Here is an 11,306-nt window from a genome sequence, read left to right on the forward strand (position 1 = left end):
TGTGGGTCTTAAGCATCCAAGTATCCATGCTGATGTACTCTTTTCTTATCTTCCAGTCTACACCTTCTCCGTCAGCAGACCTGCTGGGTCTGGGGGCTGTTCCCCCTGCTCCTACAGGGCCCCCTCCCTCCTCTGGCGGTGGCTTACTAGTGGACGTGTTCTCAGACTCAGCTTCTGCAGTTGCACCTCTTGCACCCGGCTCTGAAGACAACTTTGCCAGGTAGCTCAGTTTCTGAGTACTGCCGGGGAGGCATGGTGGGAGCTACACCTCGTGAGTGATTTTCGTGCTTAGTCCCTGGCACCTAATGGGTACCATTAGAGAGGGGGCTGGTGTTCTTGCAGACAGAGAGCATATGAGTGGCTGTGCTTTGCTTTGGAATCTGATGGTACCTTTCCTGTTTCTTTTCTTTGAGACATTTGATAAAAACTCTGAGCTTGTTTCTTCTTCCACTTATTCCGCAGCCCCGCCCCATGTACCTTGTGCTTCCAGCTCTGTCAGGCTGTATTTTTGTCTTCCTCTGGCATAGTCCCTTTATAAGGAAATCCCCTTCAGCGCTGTGCATAGATAGCTGCCTTCTCACCATAGCCTCAGGCTGCCTGGCTCTCTCTTGCCCACTCCATGTATGTCTTCCACTTACATGGCCTTTGTCCAGCTACTTGCTCTGTTTTCCACTTTGAAAGGTTTGGGGTCACTTTACTTCTTGTTGGATGGTTTTGCCGGCTTCCCTGCTGCTACTTACCCTGCTTGTGTCCTGGTTCGTGGCTGATGTGGGGCTTCTCACTTTACCTCCAGTGGCAGTGGCTTTTGTCTGGGGAGATTAGAATGCATCATAGGATGGCCTTTGTTTCCTGCTGGAGATGATACCAGGATTCTTGTGGTTTCAGAGTTTTCGTTTCCTTGTATTCATTTTGCACACGATCCTTCCTTCCTGTTAGGAAATGTGTGTTTGGAGTGTGTGTTGGAGCAGGCTGTGAACAGACCTCTGATGGCTTGAGAGTTGCTGAGCTTGGTATTTGACATCTGGAAAACTCAACTTCCCTGACCTTTGTTGAAGAGGTAGCATGGGGTTCAGCCGTGTCCCCTAGTATTGACAGGGTCTGTATCCAGAGTGTCTTAGCCTTGCTTTGTTGTCATTGCCCCATGGCAGCCATGGGCTCTGGGTCCCTGGTGTCCTGTGAAGATGGGCATGGGGAATGGAAGTGGTAGTTGTTTGCAGACTTGAATCTTCCTCTGTTGGTGTAAGCTTCTGGTATATGCTCCCAGCTCCAGGAGGTCATGCACCTTTATTTTTTCCTTACCCTGACCTGCTGGTCTGATCCTTGATCCCATCTCTTAAGGTTCTATGACAGTTTTTCAGGACACTAGCCTGTGCAGGGATTTGCCTGTCTTGGTTTTGATGTGGCCACACAGGGTTACCACATGATGTTTATTTGGTGCATTGTGGCAGGACCTGTTGTTGCTTTGGGCAGTGCAGCAGGCATGAGCGAGGTTGCATCCTCCATACGCCTGACATGACCTGTGTTCCCTTAGGTCAAGTGCAGTTGAAGTGACCTTTTGGAAATAGTCAGCCCATACATGGATGGCAGGGCTTCTTTGTCATTTGGATGACAGGTTGATAACCCAGATCCAGGTGTGTGAGCCCCCTAACCTCTGCTCAGGCTCCTTGAGTAACATCCAAGCTGAGCCTGGGTAGAGTGCTGGCCTAGGGTGGCGGGCCCTAGGCTAGTGTTTGGAGCCTTAGGCCAGGCTTATGGCCTACGAGGGAATATCCTATGAGGGAACAGTCATTCTCATGTGCATTGTTACAGGTTCTCAGAAGTGTTTGGACGATCGATGGCTTCTTATACTGAATAGACAGTGTTTTATTTCGAGACATCTCACTGTATCCAGAGCTGGGCAGACAGCTGTTGGGTGTCTGATGACTTGGAAGAGCTGGTGGCATTTGGGCCTTTGGTGTGTTCAGAGGGGACTCTGTTTCCATTGCTCTTGTGGCATAGTACAGAGTGGGACCAGCAAAGCCCTTCTGCCCCTAGTGCCCAGGCACAATGTGATGGCTTCACTGCAAAGAAACAGCTCTTACATATCCTAGAGACAAGTGTGGGAAAGTTGGTTGAGTTGATTGATCTAGGGCAGAGGTCACTCACCTTGGTCCCTGAGTCTACTCAGGTGTGCATTGAGATGCCCCCAAATACTTTAAGCCCTTTCTGAAACAAATTGTATTTCCTGTGGGTGGCTCTAAGTAATGCTTCACCATCCTTTTCTCCTAGGTTTGTTTGTAAAAATAATGGTGTTTTGTTTGAAAACCAGCTGCTTCAAATTGGACTTAAGTCTGAATTTCGGCAGAATTTAGGTATGTATTTTCCTTAATGAAAATTTCTTTAGAAATTATTGGAAATGGCCAAGCATGGTGACACACATCTGTGATCACAGCATTTGGAGGCAGAGACAGGAGAATTGTGCGTTTGAGAGCACTCTGGGCTATATAACACACTGCAGGAAAGCCAAGGTTATTTTGCAAGATCTCCCCCCAACCAAAACAAAATTTTTTTAAAGGCAGGCATGGTGCTTACATCTTTAGTTCTAGCACTTGGTAGACTGAGGCAGTGGGATTGTCATATGTTCCACGCCAGCCTTGGCAATGTGTAAGATCCTGTCTTAAAGAAAAAATAAAAAAAATTTTAAAAAAGAAGACAAAAACAAACAAACAAACAAACAAAACCCCCAAAGGAATTAGGGGGAAATTATGTAATGAGAAGTGTTGTTATTTATACACTGACAGGTAACATGGAAAATTGGATGGTGGGGATGGCTATGCATTGCTAAGCCATTGCACCTAGCAGGACTTAGTTATATGAACTTTATCACGATTAAAAAGGGAGGGGATTTTCTTGAGTCCTGAAAGAAAACATTTTGCCCATCAAACTGTTGGAGTTGCTACTAAGATGGGTTTGCTGTCTGAAAAGGGAGTAGGAGTGTGGAAGACTAAGAACAGCATGCCTGTCCTGCAGGAGCTATGGGATGCTGGGCACAGTCACATTCCTCTGAGAGATGCCAAGTTGATGAGAATGCCCCCCTGTGCCTGGTGATTTCACCAGGTTTGGTTGAGGAGGGAAGCCAAACTGCTCTCTTTTCCAGAACTTTTGGTGTTTGGTTTCTTTTCTGAACCCTAAGGGTATAAGTGTCAACACAGGATCTGGCCCATTGGTACAGGGAGCATGCCCTGATTGGTCACTGGAGGGGGCATGGCAAGTTTGAAGGACAGTCCTGGCTATTAGTATCACCAAGTGGGTCAGCTGGTAGACACCAGTGGAAGATATCTGGGTGGGTCTAATGGCTTCAACACAGGGCAGGCTGGTCCTCAGAAGGCTCTGGGTGTCCTATTTGTGCTATTCAGCCTCCTGACCTGGTGTCTGTGGTTCTGGTTCTAGTTTACAGAAATGTGGCTTTCACCCTTGAGTAACTACATAAGAAGGAGGCCCTAGGGCAGGTGTGAGAGGAAGAAACCTCCTATTCCCCCATTTCTAATCTTACCATGCTATTTTTTTTTTTTTTAATTTGGCTTTAGTTTAGTTAGGTTCTCATGTAGCCCAGGCTGTCCTCAAATGTACTATATATCTGAGGCTGGCCTTGAACTCCTGATCTTCCTGCTTCTACCTCTCAAGTGCTGGGAAGAAAGGCGAATGCTATTGTGCCTGACTGCCATGCTACTTTTAAACTAGAAGCTTGGTATGATGGCTCGTGTATAATCCTAGCATTTGGAAGGTTGAGGCAGGAGGATTGTCATGAGTTCAGGGCCAGCCAGATATACATAGGGAATTCTAGGCTAGAGTAAGCTACATACTGAGACCAAACAATTGTTTGGTTAACCAAAAATTTAGAAAAAAAAGTTGTTTTTAATTTTAGCAATCGTCATAGCTCACAATAAATACATTCAACTGGGAATTGCCGGGGCTACTTTTGACTGACTATTCATGGTAAGTGTGACATAATGTATATAAAATAAACTATCTCTGTTTCCTCTTAGGCCGGATGTTCATATTTTATGGTAACAAGACCTCCACGCAGTTCCTAAACTTCACTCCAACACTAATCTGTGCTGATGACCTTCAGGCTAATATCCTTGATTATCTCTAGGCTCACGGACAGCAGACAACAATTGGGGTTAGAGGAAGCTTTAAGACACTGTTCATATGGCAGTGTCTTCCATGGCTTAGTAAAATCAGGGGCCTTCCCTTTGAGTTGACCTGATGGTGCATCAGACACCACCCACACAGCTGTCCCTTTCATCTGGTTATGTGAGTCACTCTCTTTCTTATTTTGCTCTCCTGTGGATATCATTTGCCCTTTACCCTGTGAAGTCCCCCAAAAGGAGCTGTGGCCGAAGGCAGAGTGAGTCTATGGTAACTAGCCAGTATGGAGCGTCTCATGCCTGCTGGGCTTATGTGTGCTTTGGCACATCCTTTGCTCAGGCCGAGGATGGCTCTATGTGGCCACTAGGAACGGTCAGGAATGTTGGATTGCTTCAGCTGAGTGGCTGTGAGAGAAGGACAGCTGGGGTCTGCTGCAGTGTGCAGAGTAGGGTTCACAACAGCCGGGGATGCATGCCTTGGGCTCACCTCATAGTATGTAGAACAACGAGTGTCATCTTTGTAGTAGACCTGTGTTCATTTGGAGAGGATATGTTTAAATATAGAACCATTTGGAAACAAGTCAGAAACAGTGGTGTGGTGTTTAGGCATGTGGCTCAGTGGTAGAATGCACACTTATGCAGCATAAGCAAGAACTAGCTCATGCTGGTTCCATCTCCGCATTTCCCTGCTATACACACAAAGGACTGATGCATGTAGAACTACTACCGTCTGTGTGTCTCCTTCTCTTGGGCTCCAAGGGGTTATGAGCTGTGGGCACAGGTTGCCATGCAGAATGCACAGGGAAGCAGAAACTGCCCAGGTCGAGCTATGGTTGCATAGATCCTAGATGCAAGGGTGTTAGAGTGAACCTAGAGGCTCCTGTTCAGATGTTTCGGTCTCTGGCCTGCATAAGTGCAGAACTACACTGATCTGTAAAGCTGTGTGCCTTTGAGTTAGTCAGCATGGCTTCTGCTGAGCACAGCAGGAGTCATCACAGAGTTCCAGAGCTTAGTTCTGCAGTGCCAAGGCCAGTATGCTGCTAGTGGACAACTTCTAAGGTCTTTTAGAGAAAGGGAATAGCCAGATACATATGACTGTGGGTGGTCTGGGCCTTGGGACATGTTGAATGGTGGAAGGACAGGTTGGCAAGGTGATGTGTAAGGGACCCCGCTGCTGTCCATTGTGGGTGGCTGTGCTGGGCCCATTCTCCCTGCCTGCTTGGACTCCTTAATGTTCTCACATCTGAACCTGCAGACCAAGCCTGTGGACCCAACTGTGGATGGGGGTGCACAGGTGCAACAGGTGGTCAACATTGAGTGTGTATCTGATTTCACAGAGGCACCTGTTCTCAACATCCAGTTCAGGTGAGGGGTGCGCCTCCTGTGTCCTTTCCCAACCTGGGTGCTTCTGCTCAAGGGAGTTAGTTAGTTATTGCTGTGCCGCTGTGCATGCCTGCAGAGCACTGCCAGACCTGGAGCTTTCAGGGTATAGGAGCAAGTGGAGAGGGACTGGCTTCTGTGGCCATGATGTGGTTCCCATGGGGTTGATCTCCTGTGTGGTCTGCAGGCTAGGCTATTTCTGAACCAGATGATTTTGTGGTGAGAAATGGAAGGTCCTGCTTCCGGGAGGCAGAGAGCCAGGCTCTCTCTGCTGCCTGCTGAAGCTGGCTTGAAAGGCCATCTTGAGGGATAGTAGTAGCTGGTTTGGAGCTAGACTTCTGGGTCATAGCATGTAGCCTTCTTTTTAGTCATTACAGTGGTTCCTTGTTGGGGAGCTACAAGGCTAATTGATTTGGTAGTCTACTTGGGCCTGTCCTGGGTCTTCATTTGCCAAAGGAGCAGGGCTGAAAGGAACTGGTCCTCTGACACTTGGCACAAAGCAGTTGCTTGGTCCCTTGCTCACCTGTGAATGGTGTAGATATGGACTGCAGCAGAAGGAATGGACTGAGAATGTGGCTTAGCCCCTCCAGGAATACTGCTGGTATGCAGTCTTTGTGGCTATTATTGAGATGGGTGGCCACATGACTCTTCTCTAAGTGCTGAAGACTCAATTAACTGGAACATTTTGGCCAAGCGTTTGTTCTCCATAACATGACTCTATTGTTACAGGTATGGTGGGACCTTCCAGAATGTGTCTGTTAAGCTGCCCATCACACTCAACAAATTTTTCCAGCCTACAGAAATGGCTTCTCAGGATTTCTTTCAACGTTGGAAGCAGTTGAGCAAGTGAGAGGGCTGTACTATGGGTGGAGAAGGGAATTTGGGGGCTGTCCCTAGACAGGATGCTCAATGGGTCTCAGCATGGCTTTTAGTACTAACATGCTGCTTTTTATAGTCCACAGCAAGAAGTGCAGAATATCTTCAAAGCAAAGCATCCGATGGACACAGAGATCACTAAAGCAAAGGTAAAAGGGTGTATGGTGATATAGCTGAGGCAGATGTTGTTACCAGTGCATCCTGACCTGCCTCTTCACTCTTGTACAGATTATAGGATTTGGTTCTGCACTCCTTGAGGAAGTTGATCCAAATCCTGCAAATTTTGTGGGTGCTGGCATAATACATACCAAAACCACCCAGATCGGCTGCTTGCTGCGCCTGGAGCCAAATCTGCAAGCTCAGGTGAGGTCTCCACAGTAGGAGGATGGATATGATTGTGTTGCTTTTTATTTTGGTGAGGTTTATTTAAAGAGACACGCAGATTCTAAGTGTTGGTGGTCATGGTGATGGTGCACACACTTAGACAGCTACTGGCCACCAGAGCACATAGATTTCCCTCTCCTCACAGAAGGCCTGGTGTGCCACCACATGCCCATGTAGCAGCCTAGCCTGAGCTGTGTGTGCGTAGCTTTCTTGGTGCTGTCTTGTTGTGCCTCCTCTCTGAGTGGTACGCATTCTGCTTGCCTCAGCAGTGCTCCTCTGGAGACTCCAGCCTGTGTGTTCTGTTGTTTGTGGATGCTTGTTTTCCCAACACTGGGGTGCTTTGGGGGTGTAGTGGTCAGCTCAAAGGTCGTGCATAGTTAACTTGATGAGAAGCCCTCAAGCTGGTTGTGTATGGTGGTGCGTGCCTGTAATCTCAGTACTCAGGAAGAGAAGGCAGCAGGAGTACCAGTTCAAGGCCAGCCTGGGCCACACAGTAAGACTGGGTCTCAAAATACAAGACAAAAGAAAGAGCTTCCCCGAGTGACTGCTGACCCCCACCTCCGCTAACAGCCTCTCCCTTGCTGCAAACGCTTGCTTTATTAGACCTTTCTATTTTGACTGGTGAAACAGTGGTGCGTCGGGAGGGGTTGCTGCGAACGGTGAGGCCTGGACCACAAAAGTACCTGCTGCTCAGTGCCCGCTCACCTGCTGCTCTCTGTTTCAGATGTACCGACTCACGCTGCGGACCAGCAAAGACACCGTCTCTCAGAGACTATGTGAACTGCTGTCGGAACAGTTCTAATCCACAGGCCAGAAGATCAGGCTCTTTGTTTGTGCGTCTCTCTTGTCTCTCCCGTTGTCTTTGTACCACACTGCAGATAAACACCCCTTGTCTGAAAAGCTGCCGCTCAAGGCCCCTCCAGTCCTGCACCTACAGCCAGCCCCTTGGGTGTGGAGAGAATCAGGACACAGTTTGAGAAGGGCTGCAGCAGGCCTGCCCCGTCAGAGAAGGGTGCCTGGGCCTGGAAAATCCAGACAGCCCTGTGGTTCAACCTACAAATTAAAGGGAAATTAGAAGTTTGAACGAAAGTGGAAATTTTGTTCAAATTTTATTAAAATGCCACTGACTCATTCTCAGAATCCAGAAACAGCGCCATGTGCTTATAGGGTTAACACAGGATGTGTGGCCCTGCTGGACGGTGACAACAGTGGCTTAGAGGTGTGTGGCCTCATGGGTTGAACAGTTGATGGGGTTTGCTATAGCACTGCTGATGGTGCCGGAGTGCTTGTGTTTATGACTGTTGGCAAGCTCCATGCCCCACTCCTGGCAGGGTCCTGTGCCTAGCATACCAGTGTTCTTGAAGGGACAGTTGAAACATTTCACCACATAGTTGAGACCTTAGGTTTGCAGCATGGTGGGTAGAGGGGTTCCTATTGACTTTGGAAGACATGGACATCACCCATCTTCTGTTTTTAATGAATGTACTGTCTCTGTGGTACATTCTGGGGACTTGAAGGTTAATGGGTCAGGTGGTGAAGTAATAATTCATAAGGTGTGCTTCTCTCCAGAGGGTCTTAGTTGGTGCCCCAGTGTTGCGTTCTCACTTCTGTGAAGCCCTTGTGATTGGGTGGAAAGGGAGACCTAAGTGTGGTAATGGAGGGAGAGGCGGGGTGAGAATGGCAGCCCAGGCAGGTGCTGTGCTAAGGATGCACTGGACTTCCTAGCTTGAGCACTGGCAGCTCAGTTGTTAGTTAACCTCTTGTGAGCATTGCACTGTATGTGCAGCCCATCAGGGGACGAGCATAGACCATGTCAGAAGCCTTGGGAGCCCAGGCTGGGCCCTGCACTCTGCCCTGAGATGATGCCCGGGATTGCCGTGGACTCAGCTGTACAGGTTTATCTGTACTTAGACAGCAGTGTTGATGACCCTTGCTCACTAGAGCACTAGGTATGGTCCCCTATGCATGAGGTTTTTAGCCTTAGGCTGCCAGCCTGCCATGGTGGGTTTGAGGACAGTGGCAGGGCTCCTATCCCACTCAAGCTCCTGCAGCCCCACTCTGTACAGCCCAGGCAGTTAGTTTCAGAACAACCAATACCTGCTATGCTGACCCCTTGTGTTCCATGAAGCCCTTGGTCTGGCTGTCATGTGTTGTGATCCACACTTGCCATGGCACAGGCTTGTGTTGCAGAAGAATGATCTGGCTGTGGCCACAGTGAGCCTCTGGAGTTCTCTTGCTCCAGTAGCTGGACAGTGTGGCTCTCCATTATGTGCAATTCATGCACTACTGCAAGGACCATGTGGCTAGCTCAACCTGTGTGGCTGTGGCTTATGTACCATGTGCTACCCAGTGGTGGTGTCTAGATCAGTAATGCTCCAGCACATGGAAGCTGCTGGGGCACAGGCCTGCCCTCTGTGACTCCTGGGCCTTCATCAGTACAGTGTGCTTGTTCTCAGAGATTTAAAAAAAATAAATGCTAGGACAGGAAACTGGAACATGTGTGTGATCTTTGTGGGGAGTGTCCTATGCTGCCCTTAGTCTGTGCCCTGCGGAATTAAGTGCTTCTCTCCTCTGCCCCAGTCTGGGGCTGCACATGAGAGATGGTCCTTGTCTGGGGAGCCTGGAAGATAATGGCTTTCCCCACAGAATCCCAGATGGGTGCAGCTCAAGACCAGGGCTGGTGGTCTTTCTGTCTTAGCCCCACATGGACCTGGACAGTCCCAGGTCCTAGTGGCCTGGCCTGTGCAGGTGTTTGTGATATCATGCTCAGGATTCTGGAAGACAACAGCAACATGTACACACCAGGTTCTGCCTTGAAAAGAACCAGTTTATTTGCAATCTACTGACTTGTTGGGTGATGGCCTCCTGCCCAGTGGGTGCCAATGCATTTTGCTTCTCCCTGCCTCTGGGGAGACCTCCTTTCCTTGTGCCTCTTTGGTGCTTACCCTGCTGCCTGTCCCTACCCAAGGCTCATACCCCTGCATCTTCCTGTTATTCCCCATGTCTCCCCAGATGCCCTGCCCAGTCTTCTCAGCATCTGCTTTGGATGTTCTGATCTCTTGGGTATTATAGCCAGAGGCTGGGAGGTGCTATACAGGTGGACAGGAAATTCCCAGGGCATCAAGGTTGAAGAGATGTTGGTAGTTCATTTCCACTGAAGGCCTGTTTTGCTTGGTCACGGTCTGCAGGAGGTACGTGCTAGGAGGCTTTGTGTGACAGCTGTTGCTCCGTTTCTCTGCTGTCTCCGGATGAGCCTTGTCCAAGGTCTCCTTGAGGCCATGCCCATGGCCAGTAAGGGGATTGCTTGTTACAAGTGTTAGGGAAATATCAGGAATGGCTGTGTGTGTGTGTGTGTGTGTGTGTGTGTCTGTCTGTCTGTCTGTCTGTCTGTCTGTCTGTGATCCTTGTGCTCAAGAAACCACTTGCTGTTGTTTAGTCCTTGCATTGCAGGGGGCTACATACACAGCTGCTGAACACTTGGAGGGTGAGTGTGAGCTGCTGACCTGGTGCATTGGGATCGGGGCAGGGCAGGGAGAGTCGCTTCTCGTAGGTGCTAAGGGGCTGGCAGCAGCCACAGCGGGTCTCCAACTGCAAGGTGTCCGTATTGAGACTGCCAAGAAGCAGAGACCAGCAGGGTCAGGATTGGCCCTCTCCTCCCTGGCCAGTCCCAAAGTAGAATGGATACAAGCTGATTTGTAGGCCAGGCTCTCAAGAACCAACGTCTGCTCACGGGCAATTAAAGTGTGGCCAGAGTGCACTGCCTAGACCAGTGGTTCTCAGCCTTACTGATGCTGCATCCTTTAATATAGTTCCTTGTGTTGTGGCAACACTCAACCATAAATTTTCACAGACTTTAACTAATTTTGCTATTGTTATTAATCATAAGTAAATATTTGTGTTTTCTGATGATCATAGGTGACTCTGTGAAACGGTCATTTGATCCCCCCAAGGGTCATGACCCACAGGTTGAGAACCACTGGTATAGACCTCTTGGTAGGTGTGGGAAACACTGAGAACCCAGCTCCTAGGAGAGTTCTGGTCCCTGCAGAAAGGAGGGTGTTTACCAACAACTCACCTGACAGAGGAGGCGCAGAAACCCTGGCAACGAGTTAGAGTCACGTTTGCCATGCAGCCCTGGTAGATAATCTGTTGCTCCTCTTCCTGCAAGCTGCAGGCTCCTGGAGATGGAGGTCCAAGAGCAGGTCTCAGTCACTTCTAGTCCCCCCCCCCCTCCCCCAGCTCTCTCCTCTGTGTAGCTCCTTATCCCTCCAGTATTCAAGGCTTTCTGAAAGAATCTGGCATTGAACCAGGCCCAGGTAGATCTGAGTCAGCCCCCAGGAGTCCTCAGGAAAGGTGTCTTATGTCTGTTGGATATAGGACATGCTAAGGGCCAAAGGAAGGTGTTGAAGAATGTCCATGTTCCTCACAAAAGAACACACAGGATCTGAGAATAAGCATTCATTGTACCACCTGGGGTAAGGAAGAGCAGAGAAAACCTTTTGCTTTGGGCTTTTGGAAAGGTTTCAGAGGCCATGG

General features: G+C 49.1%; 2 protein-coding genes across 3 annotated transcripts in view; one reads left to right on the top strand and one right to left on the bottom strand.

Moving 5' to 3' along the window:
- Ap2a2 (adaptor related protein complex 2 subunit alpha 2) overlaps positions 1 to 9,265 on the top strand; it is a 71,604-nt gene extending 62,339 nt beyond the window's left edge. For both annotated transcript variants that reach the window (XM_006977239.3, XM_006977238.4), the window contains exons 15-22: positions 57 to 220; positions 2,269 to 2,351; positions 4,026 to 4,115; positions 5,372 to 5,495; positions 6,240 to 6,356; positions 6,466 to 6,535; positions 6,615 to 6,749; positions 7,495 to 9,265. In XM_006977239.3, coding sequence (XP_006977301.1) covers positions 57 to 220; positions 2,269 to 2,351; positions 4,026 to 4,115; positions 5,372 to 5,495; positions 6,240 to 6,356; positions 6,466 to 6,535; positions 6,615 to 6,749; positions 7,495 to 7,572 — 861 coding nt within the window. In that variant the 3' untranslated portion in view covers positions 7,573 to 9,265. The remainder of the gene's footprint in view (positions 1 to 56; positions 221 to 2,268; positions 2,352 to 4,025; positions 4,116 to 5,371; positions 5,496 to 6,239; positions 6,357 to 6,465; positions 6,536 to 6,614; positions 6,750 to 7,494) is intronic.
- An 858-nt stretch (positions 9,266 to 10,123) lies between these two features.
- Muc6 (mucin 6, oligomeric mucus/gel-forming) overlaps positions 10,124 to 11,306 on the bottom strand; it is a 28,695-nt gene continuing 27,512 nt past the window's right edge. The window contains exons 32-33 of the mRNA XM_076563938.1: positions 10,846 to 10,948; positions 10,124 to 10,380 (exon numbers count right to left, since the gene is read on the bottom strand). Of these exons, the coding sequence (XP_076420053.1) occupies positions 10,203 to 10,380; positions 10,846 to 10,948 (281 nt within the window). The 3' untranslated portion in view covers positions 10,124 to 10,202. The remainder of the gene's footprint in view (positions 10,381 to 10,845; positions 10,949 to 11,306) is intronic.

Source organism: Peromyscus maniculatus, chromosome 1 (assembly GCF_049852395.1).
Source record: "Peromyscus maniculatus bairdii isolate BWxNUB_F1_BW_parent chromosome 1, HU_Pman_BW_mat_3.1, whole genome shotgun sequence".
Taxonomy (NCBI): Eukaryota; Metazoa; Chordata; class Mammalia; order Rodentia; family Cricetidae; genus Peromyscus; species Peromyscus maniculatus.